The sequence below is a fragment of the Podarcis bocagei genome (genome assembly GCF_964188305.1).
Source record: "Podarcis bocagei genome assembly, chromosome: 1".
Classification (NCBI taxonomy): Eukaryota; Metazoa; Chordata; class Lepidosauria; order Squamata; family Lacertidae; genus Podarcis; species Podarcis bocagei.
Genome location: NC_138125.1, coordinates 81070005 through 81092975, shown reverse-complemented (window position 1 = coordinate 81092975; position 22971 = coordinate 81070005). Strand labels below are relative to the sequence as shown.

The 22971-nt window shown below is 42.4% G+C and overlaps 1 protein-coding gene and 1 long non-coding RNA gene across 4 annotated transcripts in view; one reads left to right on the top strand and one right to left on the bottom strand.

Moving 5' to 3' along the window:
• The first annotated feature begins 124 nt into the window (after positions 1-124).
• Positions 125-22959, top strand: LOC308588974. Of its 2 annotated transcripts, none has more exons than XR_014008990.1 (3): positions 125-863; positions 1864-1974; positions 22720-22959. It is a non-coding gene; the product is annotated as an uncharacterized lncRNA (long non-coding RNA). The 2 variants fall into 2 exon arrangements; XR_014008991.1 differs by lacking the exon at positions 125-863 and adding an exon at positions 1111-1340.
• Positions 16975-22971, bottom strand: part of LRP5 (LDL receptor related protein 5) — a 123959-nt gene continuing 117962 nt past the window's right edge. For both annotated transcript variants that reach the window (XM_081197523.1, XM_081197524.1), the window contains exons 22-23: positions 20991-21088; positions 16975-19771 (exon numbers count right to left, since the gene is read on the bottom strand). In XM_081197523.1, coding sequence (XP_081053649.1) covers positions 19510-19771; positions 20991-21088 — 360 coding nt within the window. In that variant the 3' untranslated portion in view covers positions 16975-19509. The remainder of the gene's footprint in view (positions 19772-20990; positions 21089-22971) is intronic.

Here is a 22971-nt window from a genome sequence, read left to right as displayed (position 1 = left end):
AGCCTCTGTTTGCTACTGGTTCCAATGTGTCGTCGATCACACGCCAAGCTACCTCACCATTGGGCAATAAAGGGTATAAAGGCCGGGGTCACGGCTTTGTTTCGCCCAATCAGCGTTTCCAGACGGGCGCCTCTAACTTCCCACCTCTACGCCTTAGCAACCAACTGACGTCACTTTGAAAGGCGTTCATGTTGTCCAACTAAAACCTCCGCTGCCATTTAAAAATAAACCAATGGCGGCCAATCGCTTGCCGAAGAGCTCGGACCAATGAGAACGAACGAGGGCAAACAAATGACTAGGAGCGAATACGCTTCCCTATTGGGCGGCGTGAGAAACCACGCCCTCTTTGTGTAATTGAAGATATCAAACTGCCTGACAACAGCGGCTTCTTTAACTGGAGGGGGCGGAGTTGACGCGAAACGAGACTTACGAAAGGCACTACTTGTAAGTCGCTCAGAAGCAGGGGGAATTAGCTCAAATGGTAGAGCGCTCGCTTAGCATGCGAGAGGTAGCGGGATCGATGCCCGCATTCTCCAATTTTCTTCTTCGTTGTTTTTCCGCTGTAATGCACATGTTTTACAAATCCTTAACTGGAATTGTGGCGTCCGTTTGAAAAAAGCTGAAGTTTCTATTGTTTTTCTCTCGCTAACATTGTCTCGCGGCAGATCTTCTACACCTTCAGGGGTTGTGTACACTGAAGCCCGAACATAATTTTTAACAGGGGAGGCTCACCCTTGCACGCATCTGCTAAAGTCCAAAAATCGACTCCTCTCCCCGCAAAACCTCTCACATCTGCTATTTCCAGGGTTTGGGGTAGGAAGAGCGAAGAAAAGGTGGTCGAAGTGCTGATGGAAAACGCAAAAGTTAGTGCTCCTTATTTTGATTGTTAATGCCCATGATTGTTAATGCACGCGATGCTCTTTTTTAAAAAAAAGCAGTAAAATATGTTACTTAGCCTACAAAATAGGCAGTACTGACCTTTCCAAACAAAATAGAAGTTTAGGCTACAGATAACCCTATGGCAGGTAAGTCCCACCGAAACCAATACTGTACATCTTCTAAACAGAAACACACACTTGAAACCAGTGTATTTGGAACCTGCATAGTTTGGAGGAACAGCCTCATTCCTAACTAATGCATGGCAGCAAAGTGTCCTGTAATTGTGTCCAGCATGTGACAGATAACTCACAAGGCTGGACAAACCCTTGCGCAAAAGTGGACACATTTGTCACACACTGTACTGCGCACCTTTCCTTCCCGTGTGGTTTCAGTGTGGGCAGCTATGCCAGTAACCATGGCAAGTCTATGCTGGTCACTTTTCTTCCTCCATCCCTTGTTATGTAAGTCCAATATTAATTATTTCAGTTTTAATTACAGCATCTACTCAGTGACTTGCATAACAGTAGCAAACCTAAATGCAGAAAGGATTTATACAAGAGATCACATATGCTAAAACTCAACAACGGACAGTTGCCGTTTTTTCCTGTTCAAAACAGACAACTGGAAAAGCAGCTCAAGATATCCTATTTGGATAAATGCATCCCAGGAATATGTGTACAGTGGTACCTTGGTTTACGAATTTAATCCGTTCCGGAAGTCCGTTCTTAAACCAAAGCGTTCTTAAACCAAGGCATTCTTTCCCATAGCAGCTGGGGACTCATTTTACAAATGGAACACACTCAACAGGAAGTGAAACATGTTCTGCTTCCAAGGCAAAGTTCACAAACCAAAACACCTACTTCCGGGTTTGCAGCGTTCTTAATCCAAGTTGTTCATAAACTAAGCTGATCTTAAACCAAGGTACCACTGTATTGTCATCAATGTTTCTTTAGAAGGATAACTAAATGGGCCTTTTTATTACAGGTGCTTCAGACATGTTTCAGTAATGCCAAGTAGCATCTTTCTCCAGTTCACTACAGTATGTTTGAATTCTATTAATCTTCAGCCTCTTGCTGCTAAAGGTTCGTCAGAAAGGTGAGAAATCTGTGAATGCTTTGCAGATCACAGCTTTAAATAAGGTCTACTAAATCTTTTTTTTTTTAAGTATTACTCTTTACTGTTCTGTAAACCGGATCCTGCTATCTTAACTGGATTTGTGGCTGGCCTAAAAGATATGTTGCCGTCCAGCCCAGTGGGATTTCAGTCCCATGAAAATCAACACCTTAAAATGGTGCATAAAACCTGAGAAGGATGCCCTGACCAGTTCCTTAATGCAGTTGTGAAAAGCATCCCAGGACAATCATTATAAATGAAGAAACTGATAAATTAGTATTAATCACATGGTGATGATGCAGCAGCAAACAGATTCCAAATACAAATATAGGTTTGCTTCTAAGAGGAACAAGGCGATTAATTTCCCCCCAAGACTCATACAACATAATCCCTTTAGATGAAACAAAATGTTCAAAATCAGTTTCCTAATCTCATTTCCATCACTGATCCTATTAGCCGCCTGGAAGCAAAGCTATTGTTGGCTCAGACAGAAACGATGCACAACCTCTCGCCATGCACATATAGCCAAAACACTCTCCCTCCTTCCAAACCTTGATATCTAGTCTACCAGTCCAGAGATTGGCTGGGGAGTGATAGAGCCATGAGTGTGGGGACAATACTATTCTGTTCATTTATCAACTTGGGCATTGAAGGCTTAGCAGAGTGGCCCTCCCCATGGATCATTTTTATGCATGTGTGTGTGTCATAGCTGTCAACTTTTCCCTTTTCTTGTGAGGAATCCTATTCAGAATAAGGGAATTTCCCTTTAAAAAAGGGAAACATTGACAGCTATGGGGTGTGTGTGTGTGTGAAAAACTTATTGGTGAAAAACATCTATTTGTAGTTTTAATGATAATAATAACAATAATTAAAACAGGCTGCTCAAGATGGCAAATACACTTTAAAAATGCTAACATTGTTTTGTTTGTCATCCTCATTCTGAAAACATAAATTGCTGTATATAAGAGGCTGCTGTTACTATTAGCCATTCAATGGGTTTCAATGCCATACATAATTACTTGGGAGTAAGCCCCACTAAACACAAGTAGTACTTCTAAATCAATATCCATACAGCGGCGTAGCGTGGGTTGTCAGCACCCGGGGCAAGGCAAGTAATTTGCGCCCCCTAACCCGTGGATTTGCGCCCCCTAACCTGTGGATTTGCGCCCCCTAACCCATAGATTTGCCCTAACCCCAGATGTTGCGCCCGGTGCGGCCGGCACCCCCTGCACCCCCCACGCTACGCCACTGTATCCATAGACATAGTCTCTGCAGGTAGGCAGTTATTTCTGATGAATCCATTACTTGATCCCATCCAATAAAAATGTTCTTAATTAATTGTACTCTACTGCACTAGCAGATAATTATCCATAAGGGCTAAGGAGTGGTTTGACTGTGTAGGTTTCAGTATTAACATCTGTGTCTGATTTCCCAATGTGTCTGATTAATGTGTTTGGTGGATTTCTGTTAAGTTGTGGGTTGACATAGCAGACGACACAGCGATTTCTCCAAAGCAGCTCTTTATTTTGTAAGCTGGAACAGAACTGAACAGCAAACAGCTCAGCCGGCCTGCTTTTATAGGCAGCCGGCTGTCAACATTGTAGCAACAACAACCCAGGGTTTCCCGCCTAAAATAACTGACATGGACCTGAGTGAAAACTATCTACACGATACTCCTGGTGGCCAGGGTGAGAACTTTAGTACATAACACCCCTCCCCACTGAGATAAGACGTTAGTTACAATCGTAATGGTTTCCTTATATACAGCACTACACGTAATGGTTCAATTAGGCATAAAGCATATTGGTTACATTCACATACTTCCATTAGACCAACGGTGTTACATGTCCAACATAGTCCTTTAAATACGGTCTACTGGCCTTGTGGATTTCCTGGGCGGAGAGTTCAACAGCTTCTGAGGCCGCGGCCTCCTCAATGGCTTTCTGCAGCGAGAGGTCTGGCTTGGCGAGGAGATGCCATTGCAGACGGATGTCCCGGACCCCGCAGACGATTTGATCCACCAGGGCATCGTCTAAGTCTCGGAACTCGCAGTGCATTGCAGCCTCTCGGAGGGCGGTGGTGTAGTTGTTGATTTGACTCCCCCTCTGCCTGGTTCCGGTGGTAGAACGCATGGTGGGCAGCAATCTTGGACGGCTTGGGGCGTAGTGGTTGCGGAGCTTCTCTTGAATTGTGTCCCACGGCTCTGCCTGGACTGCTAGAGGCGCAACCAATGCTCAGGCCGTCGCGAACACTTCGGGGCCACAAAGGCTGAGGGGAGGCCCCGCTTCTGCTCTTCAGACCCTCTTGTCAGCTCATTTGCTTGGAGGTAGCAGTCAAACCGAGCGAGGTAGGAGTCCCATGATTCAGAGGCTGGGGTAAACGGCGGTAGAGGCACGAGTGAAGCCATGGTTCCGATGCCGACGTGGAGGCGATGGATGGAACACTGTGCTCTAGCCAGAACAGTCAGCTCTGAATTGGTTCTACTCCGTGATTTCGCTCAGTGTTTCAGCTCTGTGATTCAGCTCATCAGAGGGTGGCCACCTTCGTCGCCAGTGTTGAATAGTGGGTAGACATGGCAGACGACACAGCGATTTCTCCAAAGCAGCTCTTTATTTTGTAAGCTGGAACAGAACTGAACAGCAAACAGCTCAGCCGGCCTGCTTTTATAGGCAGCCGGCTGTCAACATTGTAGCAACAACAACCCAGGGTTTCCCGCCTAAAATAACTGACGTGGACCTGAGTGAAAACTATCTACACGATACTCCTGGTGGCCAGGGTGAGAACTTCAATACATAACAATTTCTATTCACCAGAAACCTCTTATTTCTAAGGCCAGGAGGTAGACACACAACAGGGTAAATATCTGGGTTCCACTCTTTTTCCTTTAGCGATATGGGTGCTCCTGAGGATAATTCAAACTGACCACACAAATCCTGAAAGGATCAGGAGCCAAGCCATGCTTTTATCGTTTGAAGTTTTTATTTATATAATTAATCAGTCTGTGAGGTTTGTTTGTCTGGGGCTGTCAGTCAACATTACAATAAATGAGTTTTATATATTTTCACACAAATAAAATATTAGTGCACTCTGCTTTTACATTATTTAGGTCTCACCACATTTTATTCATTTATTGACAACATTTATATGCCATCTAATAACTGTTCTCCAGGCATAAAGCAAAATTTAAAATAAAATACTGTATGAAAATAACCACAGGACAATTTTTAAAAGTAAACAAACTCCATTGTAAAAATTCAGCATCATAATGTCAGCAGCAGAATAAAGAAACACACAGGGGGGTAAACCACTAAAAGTATCCAAAAATATTATTAATAATAATTTCATTTATGAATGGCTTCGCATGAAGCATCTTGAAGCGATTTATAATATTTATATGAAATATCTAAAATACAGTGGATTCAAATGTTGACATTTCTGAAAGTCGGGGGGGGGAAGCTTTCAAATTGCACTGAAATGTCTAGAAAGAAGGCAGCATATCAGATTCTTTGGGGAGGGTGTTTGATTACCAACCAGAACCTTTACTGGAAAGGAGACCTCCATGCTTATGTTAGATTATGTTAGATTTGGGGGGCATGCCTCATTTAAGAAAGCACCTGTCAGCCTCACCCATGGATTTGTAAGAACATACGTTTTTTAAAAACCTGCTTACTGATTAATCCCAGGTACCTTAGTAAAATATATTATTAATTAATAATCTAATTAATCACTTAACTAACAGTGCAATCTGATGCATGTCTTCCCAGAAGTAAGTCTCTCAGGTTTGCATAGGATTGCAGCTCTATTATTTAACCAATCCATAAACTCACTTATATCGTTTTAAAACAAAACATTCCTCCAAGCAGCAGTCAGCTATTATGTAACTGACTCACATATCACACAGCCATATAAAATCCTACCTAGTTATTGCAAAGGAGAAAGCATCACTATCGTATCAGCAGTAGATAAGTTGGTTTACAGCTATCATATAAATCTGACCCCATTGTCTGCAATAAAGAATAGTGAAAACCCATTTCCTACAAGGACCAACAGCACCCTCAGATGATTGTCAGTACGTTTTATTTCAACTCTTCATCTTCTTCAACTCTTCATAATCTAGTTTTGTATTGGGGGATGTGCTGAAAAAGGCACATACTAAGGCTCCAATCACAGGATTGTAAGTTAAATAAGTACCACACATTCTCTATTAATATTCATGTTAGTAGGAGCTACTGCTCTTCTTGCAATCCTTATTGGTTTATACTCCCATATTTCACAAAGGCCAAACATTTTGCTCCTACTTTCTCAAACCCAAATTGCAGGGATCTGCAAGGAACAAAGTGGGGGGATCCATATTTCTATTAAATAAAAAATGCAAACACAAATTTCTCTGCAATACAGTAGATAAAGTATTGATTTGATAAGAATGGCTGAACAGGACAGGGGACATCTCAAGTACAGTACAGCATAGTAAGTTATTCTTAGACAACAACCTATTGAAAACTTGTACACTTTTTGAAATTCATATTTATTTCTTACCATTATTCATAGTGTTTCAGTTTAACATTACATAGTCAGCTCTACCTTGCATAGCAATTTGTTTTTAAAATGTTTTTTTTAAAAAAAAGCACGCTTAGCAATAGAATAACTGTGCCAATTTTCAAGGCATCAGCTGAGTTCTTTGCTTTCAGAAATCAGATTGACATTTCGTGAAATGGAGCAGATTCACTACTGCCATATTAGGCGACTTTACTTATGCATGGATGCAGAACAGCAATTCAGATCCCACAGGAGGGAAATAGGTGACCTACATATTGGCTCCGGACATCTGGTGGCTAACTCATCCCTCCCCCAATCCTTTAACCCTTTCCTGCCCGCTGCGCTCTAACACACACATACGCAGATGCTCTGTTGATTGCAGAAGAGCTGCTTCATGACTCTGGTATGACGGTTTCATTGGTTTCCTGATGGACTCCAGGAAAAGGCTGGAGTTACCTCCAGAAGGCTTTTTTTATTTCGATCTGCATTAAAGAGAAAACTAAAATGGCAATATTAAAATTGTGTCTCTAGAGCATGCCTGCGGTTCTGACAGTCTGCCACCAGAGGGCCTCAGAACCCCACCTGATCAAGTCTTTCTACACATTGCAAAAACAATGCAGAGACTGGCCCTTAGAAGCTATCCCACAACGTTGTCCTTTCAGATCTATTCTTTCTCGTCTGCTGCCATCTACTGGACTGTAGCACGTCCCCCCCCCCCCCGCAGTGAAAAGTAATTGCTCAGGGTTTAAAATTCAAGGTTAGGGTTTTGCCGCCTCTTCTCTCTGCCATTTGGGACTCACATAAGCTGCACATGGCCTCCTGAAGGACTGTCGCAACACCTTTCTTCAGGCATAGTGTGCAGTTGGTTAGCAGCGCATGCTGAAGACATGCGCAAGCTCAGACCAGAACGGAAATTAAAAGAGCTGCAATTCCCCGAGGGGCCGTGCACTTAACATGCTTGTGGCCACAGAGTGTTCTTTGCACTGTCCCAGATGCATCATCGTCCTTTCCCAGCTGGCCTGGGCCTCACACAGATGGCCTGGAAGAATGTCGAGAGCAGAAAACCATAAAAATGGGCTGGGCACACTTAAAAAACAAAACCCATGCACAGACTGCATAAATGAAGACATCAGAGACTGGCATGGGCGAAGCTGGAACACAGAGCGGGGTAAACAGGAGATTGCGTGCAGATGTTTGCTGTTCAAGGGGCAAGCTAGTCTTGCGTTTCTAAATGAAAAATCCAAAATGGAGGCAGCCACATCAGCCCAACGGTAAGAACAGAGGTGGGCTCAGTGGTGTTAGAAGTTATGAAGATGTCACTAAGGTGCTGCCAATGCAATCAGCTTGACTGTGCATGTTGGAAGTCCTGTAAGCCAAGACCCACGTTTGGGGCTCTTTGGTGAGAGAGCTCTAGCAGAGATTAACATGGGAAAGCATGCAACAAAGTCTGGAAATAGAAGCTGTAAAAACTTTACATGGTGCCCTTTCCAGTGAATCTCAAAGTGCCCCTAGCACAAAGATAGATCTCATGTTTGGCAAGTTAAAAAATGGTTTACTTACAGAACTCTTCAAAGGTCAGATTCATGTGCTTTTTCCATACAGAAGTCAGAAGAAGTTGCAGTAAAAAAACTGCTTGGTTAAAAAATGGCAAAAAGTTCCTAAAATGTTAGTTTCAGACTCCATTCTTGTCTGAAACAAAAGAGGCTGGCCAAAGCCATGTGGCTGGAGGGAGCAGCTCTGAGCTCCTCATGCACCAAATTCATAAGCAGACTGAGTATAACAAAAGACTTGGTTGCCCATTTCCTCCCAAGGATAAGGGAAATGACATAGGCTATACCTGGCAGGCCAGCTTACTCTATGGTATTAACCCTTTCATGCATTAATTAGACTGAAACATGCTGGTTATATGAGGCTGGTTTTCTTACAGTACATGTATAAGCCAGGTAGCACTGATGGCCTTCTTCTTTTAGAATTGGGGGAGACCAGTGGATGGTATTCCCATAGGGTGAATGAAGCATTACCCTAGCAATCCCTGTCTGCCTTGAGCTAGCCCCCATCCACTTGCATTCTTACTTAGAACCAGCACAGAGACATAGCTGTCAACTTACAGATTTGAAAATAAGGGATCAGCAGCCTTGAAAATAAGGGACCAGCAGCCAAAATAAGGGACCTGCAGCCTCACCTGTTCCAGGCACTCCAGTCTTCCTGTCCTCCTGCAGTCTGGTTAAACTCATGCTGGTAGCTTCGAGAACCAACTTTTAACCAGAGGTTCAACTGAATAGAATCTGAATCACATGTACCACAAGGCCTATGCAGCCTCAACTTAAGATGGCTCCCTGGCCTGGCTTTGCACTGCAAAGTTTGCTGCAGCACGTGCAACAAAATGGTGTCCAGCATTCAAAAAGCTCCTCAGCTTGCATTAACTAGCCACACACAAGGCATGCAAGCTCCACCCCCCAATCGTTCTTAGACTTCTTATTGGGTGAGCAACACAGCCAAGCAACACAGTTGGAGCCTCCCTCCTCCCTGGCCGGCAGGGAGGGAGGGAGGGAGAGGAGCTGCTTCCTTTGAAATTTGAGGGACATAATTTAAGGGACATCCATCAATAAGTGACAGCAGCGGGACATGGCACTGGAATAAGGGACTGTCCCTTCAAATAAGGGACACTTGACAGCTATGCCCAGAGATGGTGGTGGCCCTGGCTTTCAGAGTCTTCTTCTTCTTCTTCTTCTTAATTAAGGAAGAATCCCTATCCACTAACTTCAACAAAAAAACCATCACATACCATATTTCACATACAGTCTGAATTCCAAAAAATAGTTTCAGAAACCTACATACAAAGATCACAAAAAGAGCTAGCTAAAAATTATATCCAAAAACAAAATAATGACAAACAGATATAAAACTATGTTTTCAGTTTAATATCTTAGAATATAATCAGACGAAAAAGGCAAATGGGTGTTTTGAGGTCTACTAGTACAACTGGGAAGAGTTAAGGTAAGTCAGTAATGGCCGCCAAGTGATTTCAATTGCATCAGACTTTGTTCCTCCTTAATCTCAGGATGGGGACAAAACTATAATTAGTCAGCTCCAGCTGCCATTGGCTCTGGCTCCATTTATTGCTGGCCTTCCACCCTAGCAGGCCCAATAAGCGGCAACCACCACTAGGGAAAACATTCACCTCCATTACTTAGTCCTCCAGGGGCAAGCAGAATTTAAATTTGTTGGGTTGATGTTTACTGACACTACCCGTAGTGGGGACAGAAAAACACAGTGCTCAGCAAAAGAAAAAAAAACCCTCTTGCTAAGGGTTTCACAGAATGGAATGCTTTTTCACCTTTGGTGGAAAAAATGGACCCACCTGGTCCTTTGGAAGGAATAATAGCCATAAAAGATTAAAGATGAGGGAAGAAAAAAAACCATAGGAATGAAGGGAAGCCCAATGAATCAATGAGTATGCCCAGGTGACTTCAAGTCTGATGGCTTTGGCTTGGTGTTTCAACATATTTAATCCCCCACCAAGTTAAAACTGAGTGCTTTTGTCTGTGCTGCTACCCTCACACTGAACCACACAGCTGACAGGAGACCCTTGTGGGAGTGGTGCAGGCTGTATTGCTCATTTCTCTCTCGAGCCTGCAGAGAGGAAATACATACCTGCCTTTTCCAGAGTTGTGATTTGCCACCTGTTGTGTGCCGCAGCACCTCAGAAATCTGCCTGTGGGTGCTTGGAGAAGATAAGAACCAGAGGGAGAAGGGGTCTGCAATTGCATCAGTTCAGTCCTCCTTATTATGATGCCAGCATTAAAGAAGATTGGGCAGAATTAGGGGTGGAGGGTGGAAAGAGAAAGTTATTGGTCTGCAACCACTTCCCTTTCCTGAATGCTCCTAAAAAGGAAGTTTACAGGGGAAATACCTCTTCGAGATGAGCTTCCATGTGTTCTGGCTTCTGTCACAGTGTTTTGTTGTGCCAGTAGCGGTTTAGTCATGCTGGCCACATGACCCAGAAAGCTGTTTGTGGACAAATGCTGGCTCCCTTGGGCCTGAAAGTGAGACGAGTGCTGCACCCCATAGTCGCTTTTGACTGGACTTAACCTTCCAGGGGTCCTTTACCTTACCTAACCATGCAGACTAACCAGCCTCTTGATATTCACCTGTATTGATTTGTTACTCATGCTGATTAGACAGATGCAGAAAGTGATGGCTTGCGCTGGTGAATGTATAGAACCGCTCTCTAGGACTGCAAGTCCAGAACCATGTACACAGGCCTCTAGTTATTTATGCATTCTCAGTTCATCGGAAGGGAATGACACCTCACATTCAGGAAGCAGGAGAGTGTCCAACCCTCCTCTAGCCTCCTCTCCTTTGCTTTATAAGGAAGGAGGACAGCTCCAGTCACTTCGCTAATTAGAAAAACACACACGTCTGGGACAGCAAATCTCACCAAAATGTAAACTTGAATCCTAAACCTCTTGAGGTGGTGGATGCTTGCCAGGCTTCCAAAGAGGGAATTACTACGGCAGTCAACCTTGCTGAGCTGAAGACATTCTTTCCTGCCTGAGTCAATTTTTTAGCTGCTTTCCCCCAATTTCTTGCAAGGTTTCTAGGTGTTCCAACAAGCATAATTTTTTTAGGGGGTGTGTGTATTAAATTGATCACATGTATTTGTGCTTATATTTGCTGAACCGGTATTGAGCGGAATGGGGTATTCTGTTTGCAGGATGCTGAGCTATGAACAAGGATTGTTCATCATTTAACATGGAGCTGTCTCAAGTGGTCACCAGCCCAATACATAGTGCAGGTCATCTATTTGATTTGGTTTTTGTCTCTGGTGACAAGGTTGACGGTCTGGAAAAAAGAGGGGGTTTCTATGAGCCAGTTGTCATGGTCATAAAAGGTAAAGGTAAAGGTACCCCTGCCCGTCCGGGCCAGTCGTGTCCGACTCTAGGGTTGCGCGCTCATCTCGCTCAAGAGGCCGGGAGCCGGCGCTGTCCAAAGACACTTCCAGGTCACGTGGCCAGCGTGACAAGCCATATCTGGCGAGCCAGCACCAGCGCCGCACACGGAAACGCCGTTTACCTTCCCGCTAGAAAGCGGTCCCTATTTATCTACTTGCACTTAGGGGTGCTTTCGAACTGCTAGGTGGGCAGGAGCTGGGACCGAACGGCGGGAGCTCACCCCACCGCGGGGATTTGAACCGCTGACCTTACGATCAGCAAGTCCTAGGCTCTGTGGTTTAACCCACAGCACCACCCGCATCATGGTCATAAGTTTGGGCTAAAAGCACTAACTTTTTCCTATAGGGATGGGGGACCCATTAGGATGGTCGACTCCACCCCCAGAGACTTATGGACTCTAATGGGTTCCTGAATGTTTGAGGTGATATTTTTGGTGAGCCTCTCAAGGTATACTGTGAAGTTGCATGCAATGAAACAGGCTACATAACCCTTTGGGTCCCTTCCAACTCTACAATTCTATGATTCTAAATGTGGGGTCTTATCTATGGTGAGAACAACCCAGTGTTTTTGCACGATAGCTAAAGTGAGCCAGACTCTGTTTCAACTGTTTCTGCTAAAGAATAAGAAAGCCCCAAATGGATGCTTGGACCAGAGCAAAACAGGCAATTCCAGAGCGAAGTGCTTGGCTGTTTGCAAGAAATGGTCAGATCAGACTATGGCAAGTTTCCTAATAAAGGCAAGCAAAGCAAACACTCCACATGAGCAAAATTATTTCCAGATGCAATAAAATGGAAAAGACCGTATAACCTGCAAACAAAACTTATCTAGCCAACAGCTAGCCAGGGGAGGAAAATAATGTTTAGATTCCTTTGAGAATGAGCATCTTTTAAGGACTGGAATTTTAGGATAAGATGGCGTTCAGATTCTTTTTTCTCCTTTTTCTAAAAAGCTTGTTGGTCCAATCAAATGCAGCAATTCTTGTCAGTAGAATGAAGTGTTGCATAGTAACTGGTTTTGAATCTGGACTGGCTCCAAAAGTGCATGCTTAGCCCGATAGCCCAGATAAGGGTCAAAAAGTCAGGTCAAAAATATATATTTAACTATACATTTTAAAAGAGCCTTTTGCCTTTTTAAGAACCTTCTGCTTCAACCAGCATCCTGCTGTGCCTAAGGAGCCAAGCTCAAGATGCTTTAGAGCACAGAAGATGCAAGTGCCAGAAGTAGCAGTGGTTTGTGGGATTTACGATGTGACCAGGAAGGCCCATGGGTCTGGTTACGAGAGTTAGCTTGGCTGCTCTGCTGTCTGCTCCCCAACTTGGAAGACCAAAGGCTAAGCCACCCTTAAGAAACCCAGGGCTGCAGATGTACTTCAGCATATGAGATGCAAAGGGGTACTGAAAGGGTTAGAAAAGCTTGGGGAGTGTGTGAAAAGCCAGCCACAGAACAGGGGAAACTGCATAAAACAGAAGTTGCATATTGGGATAGCAATGCCCTACCCACTGCTGAGAAAAAAAACATTTCGTCAGGGAGAACTATGCCATCTTGTGGTTTTATTATATGCCAAGTAACCACATCCTCAACTCTTCCTCTGGGACTCCCACAGTGAGCACAAGGGCAGCTCAGTGTAAGCTGTCAAGTGCTGCAAACCAGAGTACAAGGATTTTGCCATGCCTTATTGTGAAACAAAGAAGAGAAAGAGAGGATTTCTGGGCGTGCTGTTATTTATCTCTGGGTTGTTCTGCTCAGTTTCACAAATCTGCCTGTATGATTATCTGGACAGGGAGAACCCGCCAGCTGGCAAGGTTCGCCTTGAGCCCCATCCCAGATGTGTCCATTTTCTGTTTTCAATTGTTCAACACATTCACTTTGTGTGTGTCCAATCAAATGCACAAATATGTGTACAATCCATGCTCATATGTTTGCACAAAGTGTCTCATCTGGAATTGCCATTTCCAACAGCTGAACTGCTATCCAGTTGGAAAGAGCAGAAATAAGGCAGCTTCAATACGAATGCTGTGCAAACGAACTCTTTTGGAGAAACGTGGTGCTTTGAAATGATACAAACTAATTGTGAGCCCTAATGTAAGGCAGCAGCTTGTTGCTGTAGTCATAAATTTGCAAGAATGAATCAACACTTAATTATATATTGCTGCCCCGTAAACTTAAATCTATGAAATTTCCTGGAAAAGTATTTTCAGTGATTACAAAAAAAGGGAGGGAAGGTTGACAACACCACCGCAAACTTCAACACAACTTTAAAACTGTTCATGCAAAATGTGTTCACCAACATTAATGCATTATGGAAGAGTGGGGATTCAGCCTATAAACTTCAGAAATAATAAAACCAATATGCACTGGGAAAGATGCAGCAAATAAAATACGCTGTAACACGCACCAACTTCTTTTGAAAGTTTAACACCAGGAGGGAAGAAAAACCCACTCTCAACAGTATTACATGAAAAATCATTTATGCAGGGAGGTGTCAAACAATCCTCCCCAGAGTTTGAATTACAAAACAATGCCAACAAAATCTATAATACAAAATGTAGAGAATTAACTTTACAGGTGTTTGTTTATATATGAAGCCAGAAACTTGAAACAACACTTTAGCATTGGTGATATGGAACAATGATAAGTTGCAGTGTCACGGTTGCTTACTGTATGCTCAGTTTTATGACACAATCCAGCCCAACTGGACTTTGCTCTGTTTTGTTGCTTGCATACCAAAGTGTGGGTGTGTATGTGCAGTTAAAAGGGTATTTTCAACCAGTCGTCTTATAGAACGCCACATTCTATAAACAGTGATTTTAATAACTCTTCTGCTGGCGATGCAAAGAACTTTAACCTAGTGTTATTAAAAAAATTAGTAGTAACATGAATGCCAGACCTTGTGAGGAACATGTTAATCTAACTTCATAACTGGTACTTTGCAGCAATCGCATACAAAAAACAAAAAGTCACATACAATTTTATACTGAGAGCATAACCGGTAAAAATATGAACACTAGGACTCCCAGGAAATGGGGATACATGTTGGTTAGTGGAAGTTCCCTTGAAATAAGAGCAAAACTCCTCCACAGGATACTTTGAAGTGTTTGCCACAAATCACACCAACTTTCTAAAGTCAACATTTAGTGATGTTGCATTAATGATGTCCAAATAAACTTAATTCCACCATCATACGGATGCCTTTGTTTGGAATGACTTGAGCATTAACACATTTTTGCAGCACGATGCATGCTGAAAAATTAACCAGTGGAACACAATGAGTAAGAGGCAACTTGCTCTTTAAGGCTTTGTAATAATCTGCCCGTCAATATGCTAGGCTGCTGAAAAATACCAAAGGCACTTTTTCCTGTGTATGACAAATTGTGTCTACAAAAAGGATACAAGTATAAAGCTAAAATATTTAGGCGGTTTGCTGAGTACATTTTACAATATAAATATAAAAAAGATTGGCGTGAGTCTATTATAACCATTCTTGGCAATATTTGTATATATTCATGTCCATTTACATTAGCAGCAATTGCAAGAAATATTTAGATACAATACAGAAAGCAGCCTGGGTTTCATTTCTGTGTAAAATGCCCTCTCAATTTCATGTGGAACAGCAAAGCACTAATCCCATCTTCTAAGATGTCTTCCTTGGAGTCACCCATTTGCAACCCAGAAATGCCCCCATTTCACCTCTAAGATTCTCACTGCCGTGTGCAATGAGGCAGCAGCTGCTTCTCCTGCTCCCTTTCTCCACATGGTTCTGTCATCTCCCTGGTGCGCCTACTGAAATGGGCACAGCACCAGGTGTATTGCACGGCAGAAAGAGGCAGGAAACAGAAGAGGTAGAAGTTCTTGTGGCTGCCTCGCGGCACCTAACGAAGCAAGCAGATTCAAGGGGGGGTGGATCTCTAGGTTGCAATTGGCTAGCCCCATTTTTTATTTTTATTTTTGCTTCATTTTGTTCCAGGCCAATAGGTTTTATTTATTTATTTAAATCCACAACTGTTCTGTTTCTAATTGCAAAATACTTCAAATTACATTATTTACAAAGTATTTTCCACAGATAATATTTTACAAGTAAGCTCGACCTTACACCCTTCTTTCCACAGCACACAAGCACACATGCAGGCACACATTGAAAAAGTTAACCACAGGGGATATCTCTGGGGGAAATGGCTCCTGGCCTTAGGCTGCAATCCACTTCCTTGTGAGTAAGCCCCAATGAACTCAGTCGGACTTACTTGCAGAAAATTATGCTTTATTTTTCAATAGTTTCTTTTCAGGTGCAAGGGTAAACTAAGCAAGCTTTTAGGTCTACTTTTTCCTCTAAAAAAAAAAAGGCACGTGTGTATGCCAGGCTGCTTGTCAAGACTAATTTGACTTCCAGGCTGGATCAGGACATGTGGTTAGTGCATCTATCGGTAGGCAACAGATCTGAGAGCTTTTAAGAATCAGAAACTACTTTGTGGAAAAAAGGCTTGCCACTGAGCTTCCACCAACCACCTCAAAAGAAATTAAAAGTTTTGGACAAGTGTTCTTGGGTGAAAGAATGCCACACACAGCCAGTGACCCCGTTGCAGGGAAGTATTATAAGATGTCTGGACATGGTTGTACCAACTTTGTCTGAAAAGAATGTGCTGCTTCTTGGGTTTTAATGTGCAAAGCTGAAAACTTACAGTGAAATCAATCAACATGGATCATCTTGTTTGATAGCACAAGGCGAAGTCATCCCCTCCCACAAAAAAAAATCTGTGCTTGAGTTCAAAGCATCATTTATGCAAGCCAATTATCTTGCCATTTCTGCAATTAGATGTTTCAGTACTTAGTTTCAAATTCACTTTTTAAAAATAAATAAATTGAACGTTTGTCCAAAATTGATTGACTTTGTGTGTCACATATTCCTCTATGCCACAGTGTGTTGCCCTGAGATCTATGTCAAATAAGGAAATGAATTCTAGCCTAGCCCACAGTACTGACGAGTATATATTTAAAAATTAAAATTCAGGGCTGCGCAACAAACGCTTTCATGCTGTTCATTTACTGGAAATGCACTTGATGGCTCTGCTGGCTCAAAGTATGTCAATTACAGGCAAACTATAAAGCAAAGACATTTCTTCTCAGAATACAAGAGCCCGGGGTTATCCAATGAAACTGACCAATATGAGGCTCAGAACATACAAAATGAAAGACTTCTGCACTCATCACAAATTCTAACTCTCCATTAGTGGGGAGTTTGTGAAAGAGGGGAGGGGAATCACATTTCCATGGATATACTAGACGGAAAGGTGACCCCAAGTGATGAAAGTGTGGCATGCACTTCTCTGCAATTTGCTTCTTTGAAAATGTTGTAGCATTTCATACCAAAATTTAGTAACCACGATCCTGCAAATTATTAAACAGGGTTGTTGAAATCAATGGGCTATAACTCAAGCGACGCAGCTTTGGTCAAGAAAACCAAACATAGTATTTTCTCCGGTTCTGTGAAGACCACTACTATAGAAACTACTATAGGACTGGCCTACACTAAGAGCAACAGTAGCAATTTCCCATCTGCTTATGGTTCCCTGTTCTGCTCACTGCACAATAATGTGTTTCTGAAAATGTAGGGGAATATCCCCAATAATTTGTGGATTTATTTTCCTTCTTTTGAAATCAGCAGTTTATTGAAATATCTGTCTTTTAACGTTCAGTGTCACTTGCAAGACAGCCATAAATTAGGCCTGCAATGTTAAGAGTTAAAATAGCAACCTCTTTACAAATGCCACATGAAAGTTTAAACACAGTTATGCTGAAGTCAAACAACGGGATGGAAATCTCTCAACTGTAAAATATACATGCATGCTTTGCTTATAATTTAGTTGGATATGAGACAATTGGATATGGCCTTTCTTTCCTGCTTCTCAGTTTACATCATTAATCAGGGATTTGTTGAGAATACTTAACAAGTTAAGATGCTATTATGAATGACTTTGACCAGAGCCAACTACATGCATTACCGCAAGCAGAGCCTGTGCTGGAACTGCTAGGAGAACTCTCATGTCTATGGCACCCTACAGTTTATAGGAGCAGGATATTGATTTTGTGGTATCCACAGACATTTGCAGTATTTGTGGAGTTAGCATTTGCAAATAATTATAGTTCTTCATCCACCACGCTGAAACTTTGCAAGAGAAGGAAAGGATAATTTCTTGAGGGACATACCCCACCCCATCCCGCCGAATCTAAGCATCGGTTCAAATGCTTAGGAAGCACAGATTTAATGAAAGGAATGGTAAGATAAACATCAGAACGTCAAACTCCACCCGCTCAGTAAGATAGGAAATATTGGCGAGGGTTTGGAGGAGTTTCACATCATGCTCAGTAAAAAAAAATATATGCAAAAAATCAGCTATGAGTTCAAAAAGGAACATTTTTCATCCTTGTCAGTGCCATTAAGGCTGTTCAAAAGTCTGCTGCACCTGCTGTTCTGCAGCTGTGAAAACATATTGTGATTTTAGTTCTTTCTTTCCTTTCCTTATCATTACTTGCTCATATCGTAGCCCTCACAATACTTAAGTTTCCAAACATTCTGTACAAGGCAGTCAAGTCTGAACACCGAAAAAGGCAAACTTAGAGGCAGATAGCACAAGACGTGTTGCTCTCTTCCTAAGCACAAAAACAGATTTGAAATGTGCCCTGATCCAGCAGGTGTGGGAGAGCCAAATGTCAAGAGGAGGCTTGCTTATTCAGTTTCAAATAAAGGACAGATCTGCGGATGCAAAGTGATGAGAAGAAGCCCACTGAAGCAAAAATGTTTTACAGAGATGCACCTCTTCATGCAAATGGAGCTAGATGAAGCACACGAGTTTCAACGGATTAATCAACTAAATCTGCGCAAGTCTGCAGGTGAACTAAAACAGTATTTCTGGGGAAAGTGTGCATGCTGCTTATAGATGATGCATCCTGATTTTTAAGACAGGCATCATTCCAGAAAAGGCACCCCTTCCAGCATATGACAGAAGAAAATGTATTTGATATCCATTAATCCGCACACAATTACATAATTCTGTTGCTCAATGGACTGGAGTCTTTTTTTTTTAATCAACTAAGTATGTGTGTCATAATTTTGGAAACAAATTTCTTTTTATAAAAGCTTGGAATTTTTGTGCGAAAACTCAATGGGACAAAAAAATGTGGACCAGGGTGGGCGTGGGGGTAGAAGAGAAATCTCACAGAAGCTGGCCCATTGTGACCTTTTAGATGAGCATGATAACAAATAGTGGTATCACTTTTTGGATTTTCCATTTCTATTTCTATCATAGGACACTCAGGTTCTCAGAACCCTGACAGGACTGTGTGCAGCACAAAGGCGTCCAGTGGGCTGGCTCCATGATTATTTCATCCCAGCGAAAAGTGGTTTGCAATGTATAAAGTGAGAGCGAGTTTCAGAATTCCACCTTGACCCTGGACAACTTACTCTGGAAAGCAAATGAAGGAATAAAAACAGGGGGACAGACCTTTCTTCTTCTCGTTTTCTTTTGGAATTCAACATCCCCAAAGAAAAGTACGTTTTTGTGGTTAATTACCTACGATCAAGTAAATAAAAAATAAAAATATCCCGGATGTATATTTCAAACAACTTTGCCATTCATTCACACAGTATCTTTACTCCCTCTTATTTGTTACTTGACACACACACACACCCCGCCGCTGCTTGTACATTCCCCTTTACTGAATCAAAACAGCAATTTCAAAAGCTCCAGGTATCTACGCCCCATTTCCCACCTCCTTTGGAGGTCGATTTAATTTTGTGACTTCAATGCAAAGGCAAAATATGGCACAAAAAGAATGGATATTAAATTAAAAAAAACAAAAACACAACTTATAAATATTATTCCGCTGTACAATTTTCACAGCCCTGGCCCCACCCGTTTTTATTCACATTTTTAAAGTTCCCGCCCCATTTTTTGATCATAAAATATATATTTAAAAATCTGTGTTCATATTTAAAATATATTTACAGGAAAAAGATAAGTTCCTTCTGCTGAAATCATGAAGAGTCTGTACAAGGGGACGGGGGAGGCGGGTAGAGGTGGAAGTAACTTCGCTCTGTGGCGGGAGACGGCGGGCAGCTCTCTTCCGCTGACATATACTGGCTGCGAGGGGTAGGAGGAGGGGGGTAAGGGTCTGAGTCTGAATTTAGGTCTATGTAGTATTTATTGGCTTTCCACCGGCTCGTGGTGTAGTCACTGTCACAGACATCAGTGCTGCACGGAGTGGTTGGTGGAGCTATCCCCCGTATAAGATAGGGCCTGAAAGAGAAAATCAAAGTTAGTTGCATAGTAAAAAAATATGCTCCGTAGCAGGAAAAGGAGTTATTCTTCCTCTTTGTCTGCATCAATATGGTCAGCTGAAGGAGGCAGCTGTGATAGCGGGTTTTATTTGCATGTCACATTGCCATAATTAGAAATAAACTCTGGTTTGCCTGCTTCACCCCACCACCGCTCTTGCCTTTGCCATGCCGTGAGAGAAACAAACCAGAGGCTTCCTCTATCTCTCAAACAACAGTTGCTAAGCCAAGTATAAACCTTGCCTGTTCAAACCTTCTGCTCATGATCTGTTTGGAGAGAAACAGACTGTGCATGCCAGTTTGCACATATTTCCCAGCCAGCCCTTTAGTTTGCCTCGGTCCTGTATACCTGAAGGAGCGTCTCCACCCCCATCATTCAGCCCGGACACTGAGGTCCAGCTCCGAGGGCCTTCTGGTGGTTCTCTCATTGTGCGAAGCGAGGTTACAGGGAACCAGACAGGGCCTTCTCAGTAGTGGCGCCCGCCCTGTGGAACGCCCTCCCATCAGATGTCAAGGAAATAAGCAGCTATCCTATTTTTAAAAGACATCTGAAGGCAGCCCTGTTTAGGGAAGTTTTTAATATTGAATGCTGTATTGTTTTTAACACTCGATTGGGAGCCACCCAGAGTGGCTGGGGAAACACTTGGTGAAGAAAAGAGAAGCTCTAGTGTAGGTCACGGAAAGCATTGGAGCCAACTCCTAGGGCTTGTGGGAGCTTCGGCCCCCACAAAGTTGATGGGCATTCCCATTCAAATGGTGTGTGTGCACTGCACCATGTGATCGATTATGTGGGGCGGGGCTTACCCACAATATTTTATTCAAGTTGGCACGCCTGATGGAAAGGACGTTACTCCTAAGGGCAGAGTTGTGGGCATAGCCAGGCCAAGGCTAAAACACTTCATTCTTGGTAGCCTGTTTTCAGTATACCTGTAAACAGGCCTAGATCCCAATTCTGGGATCCTGACAATCAAAATATAATAAGGTGACAGCTAAAGCATACGCATTAGAGAGAGAGAAATAAATTCAAGACTATAACAAAAGTTGATTCATGTTAAACCTAAGAGTAGATTGGAAACTGAATGAGGGAAGAGCCTTTCAAGCTTTTGAAGGCTGAACTTTGAGGAAGTTCATTCTGGTTCACTGACATCACCTTGCTATGAAGAATTCAAAAGGGAGCTTACCTGTAAGATCTTGTTGTTGAAGGAATGTTTGAAGAATAGAACATTTCTGTGTTATAGAGGGAGCGATCAGTGGCTGGTGAAGGCGGTGGATTCAGAATCTGTGGAAGGATAAAATAAGTATTTTTCTTTGTCCAAGTCAGGCTACCAAGAGAAATCACCCTGGCTCTTGTGTACAAAGGTTCACAAAAACTGTTTTTCACAAAGTTGCCTCGCGTAGCCTTGATAACGGGAGTACAAAGGTTGTATGAGTCTGCTCTAAATCCTTACTTCTTATTAGAATGACAGAACCATGTTACTAACACGCATCAATTGTTTCTGACTGTAAACTTAAACATGTACTGTCCTAGAAACCACTAACTTTGTTGCTAATAGATTTACTAGTAAACTGCTTGCCTTCCCTGGGCCTCAAAGAAACATTTTGTTAACTGGAAAAACAACGCATTTAACATTGAACCTTCTGTATGCACAGCAAGTGGTTTTGAAACTGTCCATTCCTTATGAACTGCTATTTTTCTTTGTTTTGGTTATGTTTTGGACTTCTTCATAGGTTGCTGGATCAATACATCTTTTTACAAATTTTAACAATACCTGGTCTATTTAAGAATCCCTCTACCCTTTTCATTTCCAACTGGTCTTAGCCATATAGCTTTTTAAAATGCAAATTGTGGCTGAAATTTCTTCAAGGGATTAGTATGGTCATACCTTTCCCATTTTTAAAATGGTTTTTTCTTCTGTTCTTTAGCTCATTTGTTTGCCAGAGTCTTACACACAGACTTCATTTGCTTTCTCAAATTTCTCTCTTATAAATCTAAAGGCATTTGCATCCTAAAACTGCTTTTAAAAAAAGTTTCTTTAAAATTTGTGACTTCTAAAAATTGTAAGGGTTTCTGCTGCTCTTCTTTGGATGATCTTAAAAAGGTAGCCTTCAGTCATTGCTTTCCCCATTTATAAAGGGCAGAAAGAAGAGTTTGGCCACTTGCCATTCATTGCTTCTGCCCTGCAGGAAAATGTCATAACGTCACTCAGTCCATCCTAGCTTTGACAAGAGCAACTTGGATTCACTTGCTCAAGGTCACAAGAGCCAGCAGCAGAATGAAGAAGCAGCTTGTAACGTCCAGTTTGACCCGGAGTTGCCATGAATAACTGGGACAAGGGCACAGCTGACTGAGGGTTTGTGGGGCAGGGCAGTACCCTTATGACGGCTTCTGAAGCATACAACAGAATCAATTGACTGTGCTGGACCAACCAGTCAAGTCTGCTCTCTTTTGGATTCATCACAGTCGTTTCTCCTATCCTCTTGCTTTCTCTATAACAATGGCTGTTTTCTCATTTATGAGAAGAGGATTCAGAGGATTTGGGTCAGTTCACAGAGATCCAAGACAAAAATCAATGCAAATAAACAGCAGGAGAAACGTTTGACTTCTGAGACTCCCCATCATCTCTGACCAGTCTCTCTCTCTCTCTCTCTCTCTCTCTCTCTCTCTCTCTCTCTCTCTCTCTCTCTCTCTGTTCTTACTTTGGCACATGCCTGTGGGACGACACTGTGCTGCTAACTGCCTTACTAGGTCTGCAACCTCAGAAAGTTCACAAGGAAAAGAATGATTACACATAGGTAGGGGGTGGGGGAGAAACAAAACCGCAGACACTCAGAGGAATGTTCTCAAAGGTCATTATCTGAACAAAAAAATGTGTGCTATAAAATCTAACACTCGTGTTTACTCATTATCAGGCTCAGTGATCATCCTGACTTCTCTGGGAATTTTTCTGAAGAGTAAAGCCTCATTATTGCTCAGTGAACTGAAGAAGAGAATGCCAGACAACTTCAGAGGACATTAGGCTGGCCTGCAACTCATAGCCAGCAACTTGGAAGGGTAAAAATAAAAAACAAACAAACTAGCTCATTCCTAACAGCAGAGGCTTATTTCTGAGTCATAAATGTGGAGATAGGGGCACAAAACGGGAAACATAGCATTTTGAAACC